The sequence below is a fragment of the Falco cherrug genome, chromosome 4 (genome assembly GCF_023634085.1).
Source record: "Falco cherrug isolate bFalChe1 chromosome 4, bFalChe1.pri, whole genome shotgun sequence".
Classification (NCBI taxonomy): Eukaryota; Metazoa; Chordata; class Aves; order Falconiformes; family Falconidae; genus Falco; species Falco cherrug.
Window position 1 is genome coordinate 36,638,701 of NC_073700.1, and position 24,132 is coordinate 36,662,832.

At 40.1% G+C, this 24,132-nt stretch overlaps 1 protein-coding gene across 4 annotated transcripts in view; it reads right to left on the minus strand.

Moving 5' to 3' along the window:
* Positions 1-24,132, minus strand: part of CRAMP1 (cramped chromatin regulator homolog 1) — a 52,243-nt gene that overhangs the window by 13,034 nt on the left and 15,077 nt on the right. For all 4 annotated transcript variants that reach the window (XM_055707517.1, XM_055707516.1, XM_055707514.1 and 1 more), the window contains exons 5-13: positions 22,192-22,275; positions 19,469-19,517; positions 11,676-11,761; positions 10,800-10,923; positions 9,632-9,713; positions 7,340-8,605; positions 5,043-5,220; positions 1,320-1,501; positions 579-653 (exon numbers count right to left, since the gene is read on the minus strand). In XM_055707517.1, the coding sequence (XP_055563492.1) occupies positions 579-653; positions 1,320-1,501; positions 5,043-5,220; positions 7,340-8,605; positions 9,632-9,713; positions 10,800-10,923; positions 11,676-11,761; positions 19,469-19,517; positions 22,192-22,275 (2,126 nt within the window). The remainder of the gene's footprint in view (positions 1-578; positions 654-1,319; positions 1,502-5,042; positions 5,221-7,339; positions 8,606-9,631; positions 9,714-10,799; positions 10,924-11,675; positions 11,762-19,468; positions 19,518-22,191; positions 22,276-24,132) is intronic.

Sequence of the window (24,132 nt, forward strand, 5' to 3'; positions counted from 1 at the left end):
GTAGTCTGAAGGAGGTTAATGCCCCCCCCCACCATCAAAGTTCCATGACAACAGGCTATACCTCTCTCATACATTTCTTAGCAAGTCCTATTTTTTTCCAGAAATCATTGTTCTTTCAAATAGTATTCTGTTTTATTTCACTACAGAGGTTTATACCCACCCCAGCTTAGCAGCCATTAGTAAGTAGGAAGCAGGGAAAAATTATCTAAAGGGAAATCTTGTTGCAATAGCACTGACAGCTCTAACGCTGACAGACCAGGACACCACTGATGCTTGTGCATCAATACCAGCAGACCCAAACAGCACAACCCGCTTTCAGAGGAGGGACTTTTATAATTTTTCCAAACTACCTCATGCACTGGACACTGTTGTTGACATTTCACATATAGGAAATACAACATGGCTGGTTACAATATAGACCAAAATGCTTGTTACTTCCTTTGTTCAGCTTCACTTTTCCAGCAGATGTATGAAGGAAGTTCAGATTTTTATTTCAGTTAAATGGAAATCATTATAGCCTTACTGATACATATTTGGGAAGCAAACCAGGCATTTCACACTTTGAAGATTGTTCTGACCTGTACTACTAATGGCTTCCGCAAGTGCCTGTTCCGTAACTTCCTAGGCTTTGGCAAGAAGAAGTCCGATTGCATCTGAACAAGGACAGAAAATGCATTAGAAAATATCCTAAGCATGCAGACACAGAATAAATTATACCCCCCAAACTCTGTATTTCAATAAAGTTGTAACTATTTATTAAAAGACTGTGTTTTGTTTCAGAGCGTAGAACATTCTTTCTGCTAGATTAGGAAAACTTTACACCAGGAATGTGGTTTTTTTTCTTCTTGTTTTATGGAGATAAAGCTTTCTCCAAAAAAAGCCATTTCACTACTTAACTACTGTAGCTTGCTATGAAGTTGTTACTGAGACTGTAGATATAAAAATAAAACCAGTATTTGAATTAAATACAGAAATGAGGCTGTATTGAAGTTAGCTGCATGATAAGAAGGATATCAGTTTTGCTATATCTGGCAAATATGTTTGCTGGAGTAACTTAAAGAGAGTGACCCAGTTTCATCAGGCTGTGTGATGGCATTCAGATTCAGGCCTGAAGAGGTGATGTCACTTCAAAGCATAGTTATATAGTCAAAATCGGACTAATTTCAGCTAATATAATGTAATGTTTATGCTTGAGCATCACTAGAAGCACTGCTTCACAGGGAAGCCCATGCTCTGAACCACCAGAAAATCCGGTAATGCCTACTGGAAGCTGGCTCAGGTACAATATGCTACCTTTTTCATTCAGTCACCTCACTTACACTGATTGTGTCTAAGTGCTGCCGGAAGGTCAGTTCTGCTTCTTTGCTAGGCAAGAACAGTTTCCCGTGGCGGCTGTTGGGTGGCAGAGTTGTAGGAACTGCAAAGAGTCCACCATCAGCATCAGTGCTTCCAGAACTTGAAGGACCAGCCACCAAGAGAGGTCTAGGGAGGTTTCTCAAACCTAGAGGATTTTAACAGATATTTAAATGAAGTGCGGGGTGGGGGAGGGGGGGTGGAAAAGGTAACTATTTAGTAATTGAAGGATCATACAGAGAGCTGGGACTTATGAATTCTGGCTCTGCCACCATCTGTTTGTGAACTCAAATCATGAAACTCTTGATACTTCAGTTTTCCCACCTGCAGATTGACAGCATTTACCTACTTCACAAGGATACCACAAACATTCACTTGCTCTGAAATCCTTGGAAGAAGGGGGTTAAATGCATTTTTTCACTACTGAAGAAACTAGAATTTAAGCGCTCAGTTTTAAGCCCTGCAGACTGTGTTATCTACTTAGCGTGTAGAAATACTTGAGGGCCCTTCCCACTAAACAAACTATACATCCACCATCCCTTCTGTAGGGGAAGAGAACACAGAGTTATCCTACAATGTTTGTGGGTTTTTTTGGTTGTGTGTTGTTTGGGGTTTTTTTGTTGTTGGTGGTTTTTTTTTCTTTTACACTCCCCACTTACCACCTCTTCCTCATGGTAATTCAAAGTGTAACCCCAATAAAGTGATTCTGGTGATAGAGAAGTGAAAGAGATGGGATCAGTTTACCAAAATATCGTCCGAAAGATGGGTTGTCTTAGAAATACATTTGGCCCATTGAAATAATGGCATCTGGTCTGAGTAAAACTTCTCCATTTACATTTAACTTTAAAAAATATCGTAGGATTTCACAGCGCTGTGCCCACTCAGCAGGCATCCAGGCAGGATGAAAACCAGTACTGTTCGTATGTTGTTCTGCAATAACCAAGATGCGTTACCTGCCTGTATTCCACAGAAGTTCTCGCTGCACATGTAACGCTGGGTTTCATTACAATAAACAGTAACAGCTATTTTCACACTTACATTGCACCCATACTTGTCATGGTACTCCAGCCTCTGCTGCTGGGCTGGAGATCTCAGCTGGGAGGCAGCAGGCACCTGACTCAGCCGGAGCGGGAAGAAGCAAAGTGGGCAACAATTCTTAGTCATGCCTGCTACCTTCCTGGGCAGGAATACTATACAGCACATGTTTGGGCCACACTAATGCAAAGATGGGTATATGCCACAGTACTCAAGAAGTCTTCTGAAGAACATCAAACTTTTATCCTCCTATTTAAAAGATGAAATTTATCCTCCTATTTAAAAGATGAAATTGCCAGCTCCACCCTGCTGCTCTAGACTCTGCTGTTCTTCCAAAGTTTAGTTAAAATCACAGTGTGCCAATATATCTAAAAATCAATTACATGCAGAACAGCATATAAATTTGTGCCTCCTGCCTGACCAGGAGTTAGAAAGAATTGTTGAAGAGATAACACATACAATATTGTATTTAAAACAGCAATAAAGGGATGCAACTGTAATTATGTAATGATATTTTAAGCACTATAGGTGATATTGCATCACAGCTGTTGCTTCACTTTTTCTAAATCTCTTTGCATGATTCTTTTTATCCCCTTTTCTGTCTCTCCAACTAGCTGTGTGGCTTTTGTGGAGCTGTCAGTTTGTCAACACTTTCAGTACTTCTGGAGTGGACACAGACTATCTTCCAATCTTTGTTTTCTACAAAGAAGGCCAAATCAATTTATCTTTAATTAAAAAAAAAAACCCAAAACACAAAACCCAAAAAGTAGCTAGGACCTAGATGGACTCAAGACCAAAGCCAATGAAGGAATGCACCAAAAAGGCTCATCACCAAAAGTAACCTAGCAGTTTGCTTTCTGACAGACAAATTACTGCAATCACTTCACAGCCCTGTATGTGAGGATACAAAGAAGCTTGATAATTACTATATACTAAAGGTTGCAATCCAGACCACAACCAATGCTATTTTAGATTGAGAACACCTCTACCAGGGCTGACAAAAGGGATTCAGCTTGTTTACCAAAACAACACAATTTAGGGTAAAGATAACAACTTGCTCGGCTACCCATGTGACAGGCTAGAATGCCATTACCTGAGGTCTAGGCTGAGTGCATCACCCCAGGCAGAACTGCTGAGAAGCTAAACTAATGAACTAGTAAACATCGTACTGAACACACTTTTGCTGCTCCTCTGTTCAAGCCAAACAGCTCAGTTGAAGCCAACTTGGCCATCTTTGGTACTGTAGAAAAGCAGGAATACGTAGTCTGCATTTTTCACTTCCTGACATTACACTGAAGACTCTGTGCTTCATTATAACATATTAAACTGTACTGCTGCACAACCCTACTTGTAATTCAGCGATGCGAATTGAAGACTAATTTGGACAATTATATTTGTTTTTGAATCCATGAAGCTTTATGCAAAAAGAATAGATGTCTGCTTCTAGGGGATGAGATACAAAGTATTGTTATCTTCTTGCTCTTTCTGTCTGGTGTCCTCAGTGGATGATCCTTACCCTAGATTAAAACGCTTTAGAAGGGATTTTCAAGGCATTTGGGAAGCACAAAGTACAATCTCATAAAAATGAATGTAGCAAACTGATTTTACTTCCAAGTCTGATTTAAAAAGATACGTCCCTCAAGCCTGTGAAATTCTCACATTTCAGTGAGATAATCTGTTTGATCTTTAAAATTGTTGAGGATTTACTAGATATTTGAGTACGTCCTTGTCTGCAAGTAAGAGCAATGAAGCTTTAGAGAAAGGTGAAATTGAAGAGAAAGGTGAAATTGATATAATGTCATTTGAAAATGAAAATCACACAGAACACCAAGCCTGTCTTACAGCATCAGTTAAATTGCTCATGGTCCATTGCTCCTTACAGCATTGGTGTGAAAAGGACAGTGCAAGAATCGCAATTGTTCCCAGTAACCCTGACACCTTCACAGACTTTTTTAAAGTCATAAAACATTTGCTGGCAAATGCAGCTGGACTGAAGAACTAAAATTATTGGTGTGCATGGCTAGGGCTCACAAGTTACAGCAGCTGACCCTGCTATTAAAAGCAAAGGTAATTCACAATCATTCTGTATTTTATAATGGCAGAATGGCACAGAAAATTTTCAGTAATTATTTTACCAACAAACTTTACACCATATATTTACTGTCCTGATCTGTAAGCTCTGCCAATGGGAAGTAGTGGATTAATTCCTTGTTTCACTTTGCTTGCATGCACGGCTTTCGCTTTACTTATTAAAGGGTCTTTATCGCAACGCATGAGTTTTCTCGCTTTTACTCTTCTGATTCTCTCCCCCATCCCACCAAGGGGGAAGTGAGCGAGCAGCTGGGGTGGAGGGGCTTAGCTACCAGCTGGGCTTAAACCACAACACAGCTCCTGGCAAATGCCAGCACCTTCTGTACGAGTGACTCATGGGAGGTCTTCTGGACTGTAAACTGTATTACTGACATGTATTGTTTTTCAGGATTCAAAGTACTGGCAACCCTAAAGCAAATTAACACATACCAATGCTCTTAAACAGTTAAGTTCCTAAGAGTAAGAACACTCATTCTCCCAGTGTTATATTACTGGGATGTACTCCTCACCCTATGAAGTACTAACGCTCTGATCTCTTGAGAGGGATTTCTATGAATACTCACCTGAGGAGCTGGAAGCAGCACCAGGAGAAAAAGTTGTCTTGTTGCGAAGAGCAGATTGATTTCGGGCACAACCCGGACTCCTGGTGCTGATGGCAATCACCTTTCCCGGAGGAGTCAGTGACTGCTCCTCTTGAGCAGGCTTTATAGGTGATGTGGCAACAGAGCTCATCTCGGGTGTCTGAAAATGCATACACATTAAATAAATACCGTGCACTGTTACGATACCATTAAACTCATTCTACTTAAAAGAAAAAATTGTGACACACTACAATATCTTTAAATATTTCTCTGTGTGTGGTGGGCAGCTGAAATCCCCTTCCTGTGCATTCAGCACTGTTAAATGTCATTGGTTCAATACCATTAATTTATGTTACAATCAAGTTAACACTCAACAAGCTTCACACAGTGTGCTGGACCACCCCAGGGTAAAAAGGAAAAAAAAAAAAATATAAAGGAAAAAAGGTGCTTTCCTAATTTTTCAGGCCTATCCAGTTACTTCATTAAGTTGTTTAAACATTGTTCTAGAAAATGCATCCTTTTTAAGGAATCTGTGTGCAACCAAAGGCACGAAAGTACCACCACACTTGACTACAATGCACTTTGCTACTGTTTGGTTTATGCTCTTCATCTTGATTTAAAGGTATTAACCACAGCACAGTTGCCCATTTCAGCTTTGCTACATATTATCTTGAGAAAATAGCAGGGATCTGAACAATCAATCCTTCCTCTGTTGAAGTACACCATGGCAAAAATACTATGGTTTCTGTCATTATTTGATGAAACACAAAGGATTCAGGAGACAAAACTTTCAAAAGTCTGCAGCTCTTTCAATTAGGCAGTAAATATCAACCCTGCCTCTTTAATATCCATCGGTCCCACAACATTAATCGATGCAAGATCAGTATCACTTCTTCTGAAACACAGCAAGTATAAAGTGTTATCTGACAAATAAAAGGTTACGTTACTTCTTTTTACTGGAATGTACGATACGGTACGTATCTGAAAGAGCTTTATTTTTCAGTAGCACTATACTACTTTGTTAGGATATCAAGAGTGCTAAAGTGACAGGTAAACACTTGCAAATTATAACTGCTGGGTCTTCCTCCCCCCCCTCTTCTATCTCTCTCCCTGAGTCTAAGGAGATGTCCTTCTTTCTAGTTTGTTATTGTTTAATCATGTCATCATCCCTGGCTGTCACATGTGTCACCAGAAGTAAAAGCGGATGCCAAAAGAGGAGACACTGTCACAGATCTGCAAGATGTCAGACCAAAAGTCTTCACAGTTTAAATGAAGTCTATATCTGGAGCTGCATCTGAGCAAAGATGGTTTTAGGTTCATAAAATCCTACATTCTTCGTCTATAAAAATCAGGATCAAAAGGAGCTCCAAGGGGGGTTAAGTCTGCACCAACAAAGAGATCAAAGAACTGCGTGTGTTTGGGAGTAGTGATACATTTGCATCCTATGCTGGAATATGATGCAAATGGTATCTTTAACTCATTTTATCTCCATCACAGGCAGTCAGATCTGTTGAATTCAGTATCTTTTTGGTCTTTAAAAGGATGTTTTACTAAGTTTCAATTGGTTGCACTAGATGGAGATGACTGCTCAGATATCACAGGGGCAGATCCTAAACATTGGTTACAATGCACAAGAAGGAAAGCAAGTTCATTCCCAGCTGTCTGTCTAAGGAAGAAGTTATTTTCCCGGGTCTGTTAAACAACTACCCTGGCGTTCAGGAACTTTCTTAAAAAAAAAAAAAAAACAACAAACACTGTGGCAGGCACAGTTATATTGCCTACGCTATTCCAAAGAAATTCTTTTCACATTTACACTTAGTGTAACTTGAACCACAAACATTCGAAATTAAGGGTTGCAGCATTCATGTGGATTATTAATGTCACCTAGGCTCTATTTCCCACAAAAAATTGGACCAGATGATCTTCCAAGGTCCCTTCCAAACTTGGCTGTTCTATGGTTCTGTGAACCTGAAAGAGAATAGAAAGCACCCACCTAGCCTAACCTTATGACTGATCTTTTCAGTAGTCACATTAAATGTCCACTGTAATACACAGACTCACAGCAAACCAGAAACTAAAAGGTAGTGCAAAAAAGCAAGTGAAGCATATTGAGGAGAAGTCCACACTGTAGCAAGCACAGTTGTGTTGCTTTGTTTGTTGGGGTTTTTTTAAATGCAGGAATCTTCAAGGTCTTGTCAAGGCTGGTCATTCACCGACTATGAAAACATGACTGGGCAATATTTCCCCAGGCCTCTGGAGCATGAACAAGAGCTACTTACTGGTTTGGGATTGACTTCGGTAGAGATGAGTTTTAAAAGGCAGTTCAGGAGTCTCTGCTTGTGAAAGGTGGTACATGCAGGAACAGCACTTGACTCAGACATTTGCTCCCTAGCGTCCTGGGTTTCTGGCTCCAAGACAGCCAACCAGTCATATTCCAGCTGCAACTTGTTCGGTTTGCCCATCATGAGGTAGACTTCAGCCAGCGTAAGGCTCTCAGAAGTTCGCAGACTCCATCCTTCTTCTCTAACCTGCTGAGAGAGCCGGCTCGGGTCATCCTTGAGAGACTTTGTACTAGATTGTCCCTGAGGTGGAGGTGGAAATGAGGAGCCCAGCTTCTCTTGAGAATCCTCCATTACTGCATCTGTTATATCCTTGGTACAAGCATCGAGCGGCTGGCCCTGGCTGTGGCTAGCCTGAGTTTCGTATCTAGATGGGCCACTGCCAGGTGAAGCCGCACCACCTCTCGGTAGCTGTGAATAGGAGTCGGGTGTCTCTGTGCTCCTCCCACTTGGAATGGCCACAGGAGAAGTCTCGCCAGCTGCTGGAGCAGAGTCTTTCACAGGCAGTTTGTCTGTGCAAGAACATTTCTCTGGGACGATCAGGTCCTGACAGGACTTCATGTACCGTGGGAATGGATCAAGCAGAGAAAGTTCCTCCACATCAGGGATCTTATTGCAAGCACAAGCTGTGCCGCACGATGGTAGCACAGTTGCTTGCTCACTAGCCGGGGCCTCCCTGCCCTCCACACAGAAGGCCACTGAGCTCAGCTTTTCATGGTTCCCTCCTGGATCTTGAAGTCCAGAAGGTGGCTTTTGGAGAGAATTAGCGATGCCGAGATTTGAAGCTGTTCCTTCCACCAGGCCAGGCTCTGGGGCACCATCTTCAGCACTTGCAGAAACCTCAGCTGTGGGCTGAGAGGTTCTGCTTGACTCTGTAGTGCTCTCTGCCCTTCCAACACCCTTACCTTCTGTTCCCCGCATGTATTTTAGCTGTCCCCTAGCTGTCCCCTGACCACTCTGTATACCTAGGATTTGTGCAGGGGGTAGTAAGTGAGAGTCTTTCGTGTTTTGTTTGCATTTGCCAGTTTCCTGCCAATGCACTGTGCAGAAAGCCTTGGAGTGGACTACTCTGGCTACCCCAGGCAGTGGAGTAAGTGTACAATTCTCTCCTGGAAAGAGATGGAGCATGACTTTCTCCTCTGAGAAGCTGCCTCTTGTTTCTGAGTCTCTGGAGTCTTGAAGTTGCCGTTCTTCTAGTGTTTTACGCTAAAAAAGATGTGTCAAAGAATACAACAATCATCTGCCCCTTCCAATAAAGCAGCTGGTAGCCTATTCTGCAAGTTAAAAAAAAAAAAAAAAAAAAAAAAAAAAGTAGCTGATCTCTATTCAGCATAGATATGAAGACACTATGATCGGAAATTAAGTCCTTTTGTGCTACAAGCACAAACTAAATTTCTGTTGCAGACAAAATTACTTACCTCTGCTTCCCTCACCACTGTAATTGTGAGAACACCCAATCAACTAATAAACCCCAACAAAATCAAGCAAAAAACCCCAAAGTCACTGCATAGCAAAACAGACTCCCCTTTCTGTGCAGTAACTTCCATCTTGCATGTTTTGACATCATTCTGAGTTTCGAGTGCTATGCTGCTACTTTTTCCAGGCTCAAAAATTAAAAAGAAAAGCCTGAATTAAAGGACTAAGAACAGGATATATAGCATACCAGTCAACCAGGAAGACAGAACGGCTATTAACTCACAAATCTTTCTACTCCCATGGATCAAAGTTCAGAGGTATCTCTACTATTGTATGGCTCAGGCAGTGTATAGATACGTAAAAGGCAGCAGCAGCTACCTAGAGAAGAAGCTTAAGCCTTCATTTGGTGAAACTGCATAAAGCAAGTGGAAAGACCTGTCCTTGATCTCTTTGCTAAAACTGGAAACAAAATCATCAGTTATTATCCAGGTTTCTGTGGTGGTCACCCGTCTATAACGAAAAAGATTAAGACCACTGCTTAAAGAAATGAAGTAAAGGCAGGGAGTTTCATTTGTTACTAACTAGCTTTTCAGGGGATCATAGCAGAGAAAAGTTGAGGTAAAAGTGGAATATTGTGGTATTTCCCATGAAAGGTTCCATTAGTGATGACAAGATACTGACCTGTACCTTTACTAACCACGAGCTGCTAAATTTATGAGGTAGATTCACATTTCCGATGCAAAAATGAACTTAGAATAGGAAGGGAATTGCGTCCAGGACACAGCATACAGAACAGACTATGCAGAAAAAGGATACAATTCGCACTTCATGGAGAGCCCACTTCTGCTTCAGAAACTCAATGAGGCTGGAGACCTTCCGATGTAACTCCACAATCATCCTGCACGCAAGATAAACAAAGCAAGGGAACAGAGAAAAAACATCAGCAGAAGTTCAAGTCACAGGCTGGATGCTAGAATGGGAATTAAAGGAAGAAACTGGCGTTCTATAACACAAGCACAGAGAACAGACCAATCACTCCCAAGCTCTAAGAAAAAGAACCAAGGAAAACAAATCTTATCCCACAACTTTAAAATCTAGGTAACTCACAACTGAGAAAGATCTCAAAGCCTATCAGATGTATCTTCAATCATGACAGTCAGATTTAAGTTTTTCCAGATCAAAAAAGATAGGAAAAGATGGCAAGATTTAGCTAAACTGCCAAAGTGCAGGCGAGGCACAAAGCTACTACAAGAAGTACAGAAACAAAGAGAAAGGGTCACAAAAAAAACCCCAAACATTTACTTTTTGCTCTCAAAGCATTTTACAAAATAAACCTAATGCTAAATGTCTTCCTTCTCCGCTCTGCATGACCTTTGGTCATGGCACTGAAGTACTCCATTATTGCAAAGAACAATCAACATCACAGAGGCCTTGTGTTTTCTGCCCTGAGTTTTGGACTAGATGCAAGTACTAGGATGAACAGCCACTGATGACACTGGAACAACAGTACCAACTACATTTTTCAGGGAGGAGATTAAGCTACAAATACCTTCCTTTCTGCTAGTATCACTGTGTTGCAGTTGACATATTCAGAGTCTGGGGGCAGGTGCCTCTGACCATTGTTTTACTTCTCCCTCCCCTGTGCCTCTGTTTTCATGGTATCTCCATTTTACTTGCACTCTGCTCTGATAACTGGGTGTAAGTGGCACAAAGTGCCACTCATCTCCAACTCTAGTACCTCCCATCATTACTCAAAAGATATAAAGAACAGTGGTAATTAATTTTCAACTCTTGATACCTCATGTTTACAGCAATGGTACTCTGGCTGGACAAAGCCTCCAGAATAAGGACATTTAGGCAAACTGCATGATCAAAATGAACTGCACAGTTGGCATAGAGAACCCTGAGGAGAAGGGAAGATGCTAGAATGCTGCTCATGTATTTCCCTTTTATATTCTGAGCACCACAGTCAGTTCTTCATTACCTAAGCCGTGGATTCTGGGCAAGACTCTGTACTCGAGCCCATGCATGATTATTTCGTGGCTGCAACTCCACAGGGACCTTAAGAGGAAGACGTACTGGCTTCTGGTCCTCTTCATCACTAATGCCTGAAGGGAGTCAAAGCACAAAGGGCATGGGTCAAAGTAAGGACAATTCAGAACACTATATGCTCACTTACATGAAAAAAAGCATCACAAACATCGGCATCACCTACAGACAACTTAGGCAGCTCAGCTTCACCAGTGGAGCCTGCTTCCTTATATTACCTCCTGTTCCAATAGGTTTATTTTTTTCCCTTGGACACTGCAGTAGTACTGGAGCTTCCAGTTGAACAAGCAGTGTCAAAATCAGGTGGCTGGAAACTTTGTACAGTATTTCAGACCTTTAAACTGCATTGATTCTACTTATTGGGGGGGAGGGGAAGGAAGAGGAAGAAAAAAAATATTTTAAAAACCCTCCAAAATGACTTAGCTGAACTGGAAATGGTAAAAAAAAGTTGAAAAATGCACAGTGCTAAACAACACTGCTCTTATTCACTGGCACAAGAGACTAAACTTCACATACAGTGAAAGCACAACTGGTAAAGCAGTAGTGATCTTGTCTGGTGCAGCCATTTCCTTTTCAATTTAGCTAGTGACATACTCCAAGACTTAAGAGAGCTGGGTGAGTCCTAAAGCTATTGGAATTATACACACAAACAGGATAAATAAGACAATAGGGACATATCTGTGCCCAGCACCAATGTGAAATAGCACAAGCTTCCCTGCCAGTGACATACACGTCAAAACAGGCCGACTCTCTCTCATATTCCTCTGGCCATCTGTTAAAATCCTTTCACGTTCCAGTGTGTCTTACTTACCATCTGGATCACAGAGTTTCTTCAAAGCCCTGCACATCGGAGCTTTGATACGAAGGTTTCTGCCTTTGTAACGAACAGTCGTAGCCCTGAATAGATTGAAAAATAAGTATTTACAGGTACCATTAACATGAATACATAGATACTAGGGGCACAGAGCCAAATACAATTATGGCTATAAGAATGAACAAAGAAATGTATGGGTTTGCAGAGCAGAGTCACGAAGGCATTCAATCTTTTCTATCCCCTTACTTTTCATTATAGAAATGCTACTCTTCGACCCTCCTCTTCCAGACTTTCATGAAACACCAGGCTGTCCACTTAGGGAGTGCTATTTAAAAAAGTGGACCAGAATTATGTTACTTCACTTGAAGGGTACCCTCAGAGACAGAATCTTCAAAAAAGACAAGTGGGTTTGCTTTAGTCTCCTCTTTATACTCCTAACTCTTAATTATAGGAAGAAAAAGTCTGAAGTTTCTGAAGAATCTTCCATTCTGGAATATCAACACCACATCTGTTGTAGAAATGAGGTCTAAGAGCTCGTGTGGGGTTCTGAACAAAGTAACTTTTACAGCATGATTTCACTGGCTTTTAGCTTAATAACACATTAGCAGCTATAAAGATCCTTAAAAGCAAGAGGCCATTTTTGCTTTCACACAGTGAAACTATTTGATTTCTTCACTCAGTCAGCCCTGTTTTCTTTTTAGAGACATAAAAGGCAAACATTGAGACCAACAAAGTCACTGATGGCAGTATTTGCTACCTAATACTTCAAGCAATAAGGATCAGCTAGCATAGAAGCAGCAGGATTGAACACCAGTCCTTGCAAGTAAAGTGAAAGAAATTACAGAGAATATTCCTACAGCAGGATCTTATTTTTTCCTATGCTCCTAAGGAAGACCACATCAGGTAAGAGGGAACTTGCAAAAAGGCAGCAGAAGTGAAGCCAGACCTGAAAAGACAGAGTTGATAAGGTGAGCAGCTCAAAAGTTTCAGTTACTAAGCTGCAAATTTCTACAGATTCAGAAAATCCCAGGGCTGGAAGGGCAGAGTCCTCAACCTGCAATGAGCTACCAGAAGCTAGAAGGAATGTGTAAGCCCTCATTCTTTCTAAAGAGCTCTGAGACAGAAGTAGTGATGGCTCAACTAACAAAAAGAGCAAAAGGCTCTCAAGTGCTGAGGAGAAAATCGCAATAGCACTACTTAAGATATCAAAGACCCAGGAGCTCCTTGCCTGGTTTTAAATAGTGCGTCCCATTTCCACATCTGCCACAGCAGACACCGCTAGAGCTGCTGTAACAGAAGCATCACAGTTACCTTTCCTCTTCCAACTTAATTCTAACTTGAATTGTTTGAAGATAGTGAGCCCCATCAAGTACAACAGTCCATCTCCATCAGTAGAAAGACTTAAGAGTGGGTATCTCGTAAATGACATAAGGTAACATTGAAAGGTAAAACTTCCTCCTGGTCATTAAAACTGACACCTTAGCCTTAACGTATGAGGCTCAATATCCTCCTGTCATTATATTAAAGCGCAGACATGATTTTATCATAAAATCAGCATTTTTTAGATAATAAATCTCTTGAAAACAACTTCAATCATATGTAGCTAGCTAGCTCTCTCTTTTTTTTTTTTTAATGTGTAAATAAACCAAGTTTCAATACAAATGAGGACAAGATCAGTATGAATCAACCCACACTCACTTACGTCAAGTTAACGGGGACTGCAATGTATGAAGACAGGAAACTCTACTACAAACTCTACTGTTCTCCAATTCAGCTGGTCAGTGTTTTGACAGTTTCTCTCTTGGGTTTGAATCTTTAGGTGGAGAATCTCTGCTTTTCTTCATGAGCCCAAACTTTCACCTAAGCCAGCAGTCAGGAGCAGTTGCCCAGTATAAATGTGCCTAGTAAAAATCCTGAAGGATCTGCCAGAACCTAGAGAATTTTCAGCAAATAAACTCTAGATACATTACATTTTTTTTTTCCAGTGCTTATTACTTCCTCCAAGAACAGAAACTGAAAAAAACAGCTGAGGACTTAGTCTTCAGCTTTGATTGTAGCTCCTAGAAATCACTCTTCCTGTTACACAGTTTTACACTGAAGTAACACACCCTCATGATTCACAACAAATACCTTTTGCCTTTAACTACAGGGATCCAATGAAAACTACATTTACTCCACTACCACTAATGCTGTTCATCACCAAGTAATTTTCTAAAGCTCATGTTGAGATAACAGGATGCATGAACGCACCCAGCTGCTAAAAGATGCAGAGTCTGGGAATGCAATAGAATGGCTGCATGGAAAACAATGCTGCTGCATGAACATGCCACAACTATTGTCTTCCTTGTTCTTGCAAGGAGTTAGTTACAGCATTATAGCAATCAGAACTGCTGTAATGATTCCCTTGCTTAGTGAATACATGCCTAGATGTTCCCTCCTGTTCTAGTGGAGAACACAGTTCCCTAACAGCCTCATATAGAATCCACTAAAGCTAGGGAAAATAAATCCAGTAATGCAATGCACTTTGAAACAGGATGCTAGATTGCAAATTTACGCTACTTTAGGACCACAAATTCTTATAACTACTTCTGTGAGCTTAGACTCCCCTCCCGCATCTTGATTTTAGCTAATGCAATGCCTTTTCATCAAATGTGCCCTTGAAATAGCTCCATGCAAGTGAAGAGTCAGAAACAGCATTATTATTATTATTGTAACTGTAACACAGGGTATAAGTGAGGAGGGGTTTGTGGGAAGAAATTATTTCTTCTTAGATTAATTGATATGACTATATAAAACGGAGCTTTGTGGAAATTTTTCCACCACGTGACTCGAAGGTGAATAAAAGAAGGGCCTGAATGCTCAAAAGGCTAATTTGATCCACCAAGAACAGCTGAGCTAATCCGATCAAGAAAAAAAGGAGGAAGAAAAGCATTGCTATTCATTTTCCATATTTTCTATTTCTTTTAAAAAGAGCCTAACTAGTTGGTTATAAAGCATTCAAAATTGAGTCAGGCTTCCTGGAAGTGGTTCTTGATCAATTTGTCTACCAGCTGCTCAGCTGCACCTTGGGTTGCAGACACTCACTACCTGTTACTACCACAGAGCAGCTCACAAATGGGCAATGGGTCAGCATCATAAGCTCCTAGCTGCATTTGTATCTGCAGGGGGACAACCACCCACCAAAACCTAGGATAAAAGCCCAGAAAAAGAAATGTGAAAAACATTTAAGTGTATTATGGAAAAGGTATTTCAAAAATATATAAAAAACTAGGAGAAAAATCCTTTGGAGGAAAAAACAAATGTAAACGTGCTGATAGGCCTAAGAGAGAAGCAGGACCTACCTGTATTCCAAGTACCAAGTTAAGAATGACACAGTTTAGAAGTCAGCAAGCAAAGTACGCTGTTCAGTAAATGAAGGAGCAAATTTGACAGAAGACATGAATTTGACAAAACGGCATTAAAAACGTCACATGGACATTTTCACCCTGGCACTAGAGCACTCTTCCACAACTAGAGCAATCAATACTTTTGTTTTCATTATTCCCTAAAATATATTTCAGAAGTAGCATTCCAGCTCTCTAAATTTAGATATTCTGCCTGGTGACTCAGGAATAATTCCCCTAATTCCCTTTTTCATAAAGGATGATGGGTTTCAAGCCATGTAGGGAGAGTCTGATAATAGGTTATTCTTTAAACTAATATAAAATTAAATGTATTTACAGACTAGTTTCCTAATTGAAATCCACAACTAGAAGCCTGGGAAAAGAATAGTTCTAACTGAAAAGCACAGTAAAAAGACGTCAGCCTGCAACAGAACAACTCTTAGCTTAAAAGTACTTATTTCCTTTTCTTAACTAGATCCTGGATGTTTCCAAATGCAGAAAATAGTAAATAAACCCAGTTATTCTACTGAATATTCATTAAGAACTACTAATATAACTTGACACCAAGAGCATATTCTGCCTCCTTAAAATGATCGTTTTTATAAATGAATTTTTTCAGGATTAATTGCCGGTTTATTATCAAGATTTTTTAGAGTTACAATTTCCCCTTCAGCATGCCAAACAGCTTTTACAAGGAAATCAAAGGCAACGAAGCATCACTCCCACTCCACATAATGCACACCCAGGAACTGAATGAGACGGATCAATCGATGCCTGTTAAAAGTTTCTGTCTTTAAGGGTCTTTCTTACTTGTGATATTAAGAGCCTCTCAGGTCGCAGGGCAAAAACACATACACCCACAAACACTGAGTAGTACTGTGCTTTAACTGTTGCGTATTTATGGTATTTAATTATGTGCTTGATGTGGTTTGTTTTTTTAAAACTCATCCACAAATCCTACAGATTTAAAGATATCCAGAAATTATGTTTCTTCAAGTGCTGTTTTTTATTACATGTAAGACTGTTGCAAAACCTAAGTTAAATACAAATGTTTCACTCCTGAAAGTGAAACAAAACAGAACAACTTTGGTTTATATTTAGTTAAATAGGTTTCTAAGCAGTTCTCATACACTGCCATAAATCTTTGTTTCTTGTTATATATCCCAATCACACAATCCCACAACATCTTGTTGTTGCTAATTTTTTATTATAGCAAAGGACTGGACAAAGTGATTCAGATTCCCTATAATTTCTGAGCGAGCTTTGCTTCATAGCTGTCCTGCTTAATGATTGTGAAACCTTCTTTAAGCAGCTCATGGGGGCCAGCGTTGACCTGAGTTCGCCAGGCTACTCAGACCAGTTATAAAGGCTGACAGAACAGTTCTTACCTTCCCCTTGCATTTATAAATACCTACACTTTGACCTATTTCTAAAAGATCCCTAATTCATTCAATTACAACCATACCAAAGGCTACAGTCTAGCCTGATTTCACGTTACTGAAATTCTGAGGACAAGTATAGCAGTGAATGGCCTTAACTTCAGTGACCAAACAGCGACATTTCACACACAAATTTTGCCATTATTTGAAACAGCCCGTTGATTAAGTTTTCAGGCACTACTTAGTATCTATGACCCAGGTTATAAGCTCAGATTTTAAACATGGTTTTCTTATGAGCACCTCATAGCATCATTTGTTTTTCCATACGCCATGTAATTATTACAGAAAGCCAGAGAAGATGTGTAACCTAAGCAAAATAAGCACTGAAATAGAATATGTAACTCCAGGGTCTAGAGTCACCCTGCAAATAAATTAGCTAGGTAGCTCCAATGTTTACCTACTTCAGGAGAAGATCAACAGAATAATGAGTGTTCACATTCCCTATTTTTAACACTTTGGATTTACTTTCACTCGCCACTTTCAACATAGCGACAAGCCTTACAAAGCGCACTGCACTCAGAGTAAAAGGAGTATCACCCTTGAAAGAAAAATGTTATGAACTAAAAAAAAAAACCACACCACACAAAAAAAACAACCCTTGCTTACAAATAAATAGAGAGGGGGATCGTAGAATTGTACCATCACTGAGCAAGATGTAAAGTTTAACCAAATGGGATATACGCAATGCGTTCACTTGTGTGAGATATGAAGCTGCCATGCACATGCAGGGAATGAATTCAAATGGTGTAGACATCCAGGTGGTAATGGCTATGAAATTGTGAACATTGCTCCCCTGCATGGTTTCATGGTTTGCTCCTCTTTGGCCGACAAGGTTTACCCACCAAACGGGTTAAGTGATGCAGGAGAAAAGGCAGGCTAAGATGTGTCTTCCATCTGGTAGTCAAAAAGCCTGTGCAAGGGCAACAATTTCTGAGCTGCCCAAGAACGTCAATGTTACACGCACTATAGCTTTTGGTTAGAAGACTGCATTAGTATTTTCAAATGCAAAGACTCCTGTTTTCAAAATGCTCCGTTACAAGACTGGCCTTTATAGAATGAACACCTACACTTCATAGAAATCATTAGCCCTTATTATACAACTGATTAGAACAGCTAATCATGCAATCAATCAGCCTTAATCATGCAGTGCTAGACTGATGCTACCACAGCTTGCTGAAAGTCAAGTCTTATTCTGGTTTACTGTATTTGGATGACACAGTAATAGAAAATCTCCCCGGCACAATGCAGAGAGACCAAAATGACTGCCTATATATCCTGAACTCTAGAGATATTCAGGACACTAGGGAAAAAAGGCTCATCCTAGGCCCATTTTAACTGATAACTCCAATTTAAAGAAGTAATTTGCTTTAAGAATAATTTTGTTATACACAAAAACTTACTGCTAGAATTTTCTTGTAAAAAAGCCAAACCAAATGGCAATTTCTCTTCTAATTTCAAACCTGGACGTTAACAAAAAAAAATGAAGTGATTTCATAAATAATCACATTCAAGACCTGCAACTACAAAAGTACACTGTACAAAGTGCATCTCCCAGGAGATGAAAAGTTAATAAACCATAAGGAGCCCTCTGGAAACTCAGCTTGTGACCAACAGAAGGCACAACACAAACACCCATTTTAGGAAAGGTAAAAGTCAAAAAGTCAGCAGCTGCTGAGTGAGCATACTCTTCCTGTTTACAGGAAAGTTTACTTCATCAATAATGCCTCTGCTACAATGAAGCACCCTGAAAGCACAAATGCCAAAGTAAAAAGGAATCTGTAACAGACAGAAAATACTACTATTTTCAGATCTCTTTTTTAAAAGACACGATTAGGAAAAACCAATGCCTGCTGAGCATGCCGAGTGATGCCTGCTTAATGATCACACTCCTTAATATCCTTTGAAAGAGATTTCACTACAGAATACACAAATTCTAGAAGCACAAAAAATTTTACATAGAAAGAAGGGAATACCCGATACGTTTTTAACTGCAGAAGGGGTTAGAAGTTGCTCTGCATTCTAGAAGTATATTGCCAAGACTGAACCCCCAAATCCCGTAATTCTTTCTTGAAGTAAAAGAGAATACTCATTCCTAAAGTCAAGGAGATGCAGAAGCAACTGGAATGCTGACACCTATAGTGTACTGGAAGAGTTGTTTCAGGTATGAAAGTCAGGACTCCTGAGCACTGTTGGCAGAACTGTTTGGAGATGAACCCTCACTACAAGACAGCCGCGGAGGGGCTGGAGCGTGTCCAGAGATGGGCAACGGAGCTGGGGAAGGGGCTGGGGCACGAGTCTGATGAGGAGCGGCTGAGGGAACCAGGGGTGCTCAGCCTGGAGAAAAGGAGGCTCAAGGGGGGCCTGATCACTGTCTACAACGACTTGAAAGAAGGCTGTGGTGAGGTGGGAGTCGGTCTTGTCTCCCAAGCAACAAGACAAGAGGAAATGGCCTTAAGCTGTGCCAGAGAGTTTACATTGGGTATTAGGAAAAATTTCTTCACTGAAATGGCCACCAAGCCCTGGGACAGGTAGCCCAGGGAGGTGGTGGAGTCACCATCCCTGGAGGTATTTAAAGACATGTAGATGTGGTGCTCAGGGGCATGGTTTAATGGTGCACTTGGTAGTACTGGCTTAACGGTTGGACTTGATGATCTCAGAGGTCTTTCCAACCTAAACGATTCTATGAATCTATATCACCTACAGTGAATCAACAAGTTCTGTCAGTAAAGAACTCTCATTTCATTACCTCCTTAAAACTTCACCCATCACTTCTTACTAGTAACAATTAATAGCTTCATGGAAAAGTGGCATAAAATCCGAAAAATCCACACAAAAACTAAGAATGGAAAATGTCAAACAGCAGCTCTAAAAAAGTAAGAAACGCCCCTTAGACTCTGGATGACCAGTTCAACAGTCACGCTGCTGAACAACCCATTTTTAAGAGTTTCAGGAATAAGTTCTTACTTACCCAGCTTGAATGAGCTCATTGAGTTTAGCTGCATTCTTGTCATCCATACCTTTACATGAAATGGGATAACACAGTGAATTAGGATTTAAAGTCATGACCTTTTTTTGTGTCCTGTTCAGTTTTCAAAGCTATTACATTTTCTTCTCACACAGGACTAACTTGCAAAAAGTGCTATAACATACCCATCCTGAAAAGTTTCTGTTTTCATAATGTGCAAGCGTTACATGATCCTCACCATGCAAACTATGTTTTACTCATGGATAAAATGACCCTAGTTTAGATGCTACAGTCATCTTGGGTTGCTGGGCTTTAGTCTGATACGGCAGCATTAAAGAAAAACTTCATCTTCCTGCTCAACCTCTGTTGCTAAGGCAGCACAGCACAATGAAAAAGCATCAAGCCCTCACAGCACTGAATGCAATAAAAAAGTAAATAGTAAAATGCACATGTAACCCACACTTCTGCACATTTTTAAATGGAAGTAACTTGATTTATATTCCCTGTGATAGTTAGGCTCAGATCTATTTACTGAACAATTAACCTCCTTCTGGCAATGCTGGAAGTATTTCTGACATGCTTTTGTGTCTCAATAGCTCTACATAAGTCACCTCAATTTCCGGGAAGATGGGACTGGGTAATACCATAAGGGGGTTGGGGAAGAGAGAGAAAGAAACTACTTTCACCAGCTGCAGAGCAAACCTCTCAAACTGGGTGTAAAGGCTTGCAGTTTAAGCCCATTTTGTCTCAGAGACTAGAATTTTCCAAGTGACAGTGGGTAAAATACATAACCAAGTACCAAAGTTATAAAAAGACAGAAGCACAGAGTATGCATGCATTGCCATGGTGACTGTGTGAAATTTTATGTCCAGTCATAGCAAGAAGGGTCTGTTGATGCTTTTAAGACAAAATGTTGATATAGGGAAGAAACACTGATTTCTACTGACAATGCAATCTGTCTTGCCTCTGCACCTTCTTTGTCATGAAACAGATCAAAATTGCTTCTCCAAGATGAATTAACACACTGCAGATCTTTGAACAAACAGAATAAAGTCAGTATGAACATTCACAACAGTCTCATTTGTGACACATCACAATAAAAATCCCAGGTGAGGAAATAATACAGGCAACAAAAAATATTTTGCCAAAATACCATTATTCTGTTAGGAACTGCACATGTCCACTCATTAAAGCTTTCCTGCCTTTTTCACTTTGCAACCAGTATGACTTCACAAAGAAGTGAAAATATTTTGATGCTTTTCCATGGCTCGCAAATTCAACAAAGCATGTAGAACATGCACTACCACGTAACACTGGCTCTAGAAAAAGCTTAGGGACAAATGAAAAAAATACACAGATGAGGTATACGCACATGGACTAGCGCACACAGTGCATGCTCCTCTGCCCGTTTGCCAAGCTAGCCACATTGGAGCTCTCTCTAGACATCATAAAGACCATGAGAACAATATCCTGGGCTGCATCAAAAACAATGTGGCCAGCAGGTCAAGGAAAGTGATTCTGCCCCCCTACCCTGCTCTGGTGAAACCCCTCCCTGCAGTACTGCATCCAGCTCTGGGGTCCTCAGCTCAAGAGAGACATGGACCTGTCGAGCAAGTCCAGAGCAGGCCACAAAGACCATCAGGGAGCTGGAGCACCTCTCCCGTAAGGACTGGCTTAGAGTTGGGGGTTGTTCAGCCTGGAGAAGACAAAGCTCTGAGGAGACCTCACTGCAGCCTTTCAATACTTAGAAGGTAGCTTAGAAGAAAGGCGAGTGCGGACTTTTTAGTAGGGCCTGTAGCAACAGGACAAGGGGCAATAGTTTTAGACTAAAAGAAGGTAGATTCAGACTAGATGTAAGGAAGAAATTGTTTATGCTGAGGGTGGTGAAACACTGGACCAGGTTAGGTTGCCCAGAGCGGTGGTAGATGTTCCATCCCTGGACACATTCAAGGTCAGGCTGGACAGCGCTCTGAGCAGCCTGATCTAGTTAAAGATGTCTCTGCTCACTGTAGGGGTATTAGACTAGATGGCATTTAACAATCCTTTCCAACCCAACCATTCTATGATTCTATGAACATGGTACTAAGCCTAAACTCAGATATTTTGCTAATCGAACTAATGAGCTTCCAGAAAACAAGGGAGCATTGGTATGGCATACACTCATCTGTCTACACTGGTCCTTACAGACAAAACCAGCCTTTGGGATTGACATGGTCAGAACACATTTTGGTTAGCCAGTGAAGTTGTTATTTCCGATTATGATTTGTAATGCTTTTTCATCTTCAGGGTTCAGTAAGTACAGATTTAGAGAATGAAAGAGAAAGGCACCATCCCAGATTTTGATTGCATAGGCAGACATAATTGTGGGTGCACATGGTATCATTTACACATTTAATTCCTTAGTTTTCAAGAATAACAAAGCAGATCATCTAAGCTGTGCACACATTTACCTTTACCTGTCATCTGTGGGTATTACATGTACTGTGTTTCACAAATACCAAAACCTAAAGAAATCTGTCAAAGGGGACTAATGCCACAGACTAAGTAGGTCTTTAAAAATACAAATGCATTTAATGAAAAAAAGAAACCACAGACTATTGCAATAAATACAATGACCACAAATTCTGAATAAATCAAAAGTGAAGCTGTACTAGACATTACCAGCTTCAAGGGTAGACACTTCTGATTCTACCATACAAAAATAATTTAAAGTCACTCATACTCACATCCCCCAATCTTTTTCCTTAGTTCCCCATAGCAGATTAAGCCATAAAGCTCCAGGGAGGATTTTTTCAGCCCTTGAGAAAACACTGAAAAGCAGAAAAGGTGTAAGATGCAGACTGTAGATACTTTTACAGAATTACATTGCAGATACTCATTTCAACGCTGAAAATTACATGATTTGTATTTTCAACGACAAGACCAACATTGAAGGTAAGATTAATTTCTGTTTCAACAAACAGTACAATGAGATGGGTTCACCAATTTTCTTTTGGTGACTTAAATGCCTGGGAAATGCAACAGTTTTTAGAGTACAGAAAAAACAAAAGCAGCTTCCATAGAATTTGAACAAATATACAACAGTTCAATATGCAAAATAAAGCTAAATCATAATAAAGCTAACTTTAGTGTCACGTAACTGTTTACAATTTCCAAAAGAAATGCCCAGATGCCCCCACGTCAATGCATACAGAACTCTTTCTTCTACAAAATTTAAGAAGTAGGTCTGAATTTTCCAGAAGACAGAGAATGTCTTCTTTGCACATGAATACACCTTGAAAGATTTAATGCAATTATAAATTTTTATATGAAGAACTGCACAGATTTTATTCAACTTCACAAGTTTTTTCTCTCCTTTCTTGTCAACTCATGATGTGGACATTATTGCTAACAGATCTAAGTATCTCTGGTAGCATGGAGAGACAAGTCTTGTGGTTTACAAGTCAGATGAAAATATCTATTCTTGCCTATTCATCAAGAATTCAGTTCTTTGACTTACATCTCTTTTAAACTCAAAATCCAGGCACACATATCCCTACCAACAGCAACACTCAAACTACTGCAGTAATTTTTAAATTCCTTCAGCCAATGACATTTCAGATCTTACAGGTATAGTTATGGAACTTGACATTATCCAGAAAACAGATGAAGTTCCTCGACAGACTTTTTTTTTTTAAAGTGCTTCCATACTGTGTTTGCTGTAACGTTTGTTTTAAAATAAAATACTAATAGCCTGTTTAATCTTAAAATGCTGTCTTGTTTTAAAAAAGGAACTAAAAAATACACCTTATGACAGGTGTTTTAGATGTGTAAGTCCTCCTTTAGATAACCTAATCTCACGAACAGACAAAACAATTTAAAGACACTACATTTCACACTATCTTGCACTTCTTCAAGTTTTTCCTAGTCATACCCACTTCTCATTAATGAGTTATTTTTAATTTGAGAGGCTCTGGCCACAAACCATATACATGAATTTACTATCCAATTTTGCTGATGTTAGAGTTGTTTAAATACAAGGGGGGGGGGGGGGGGGGGGGGGCGGGAAATTAACCACCATGAAACTTAGAATATAGCCAGGGAAGGGTTGGAACGCCCTGGAGACTTTTACTTCATCAACAAGGTAACGGGAAAACTGATACTCTTCATACCTCAAAGTCATCAAAAGAACTCTGGGTCTTAGTAGAACTTGTTCATTCCAAAATAGATTTCTTTAACCTGTTATTCAGATTAGCCTACCTGCAAACTGATTTGAATTCTCACTGCCTGTTACTGAATAGTATGCATTTGATAAAGATTAGTTATCAATTACTGCTATTGTTAAAAAACACCACTAGCAGTTTATAGGACTTCCCAAATCCATTTTTATTCAACAAGCTGGGGAAGGACAGATAAGAAGGGGAAGAGGGGAATAGGACACTGGGAATCCTAAGGTACTGAACCAATGATACAATTTCATACTTATTTAAAGTGTGAGCAAATATTTCACCTTTTACACTTGTTCTGGACTATTTATTTATTTCATTTTTATTTATTTCTACCTTCCCCCGTGCTGGAGTCTATTTGCTCAATGAAGTCATGCCTGACTAACACATTTAGACAGCTGTCCTCAAAGGTGTGTTCCTGAGAACACACACACACAAAAAAATTTCCTTGAACCTGGCTTT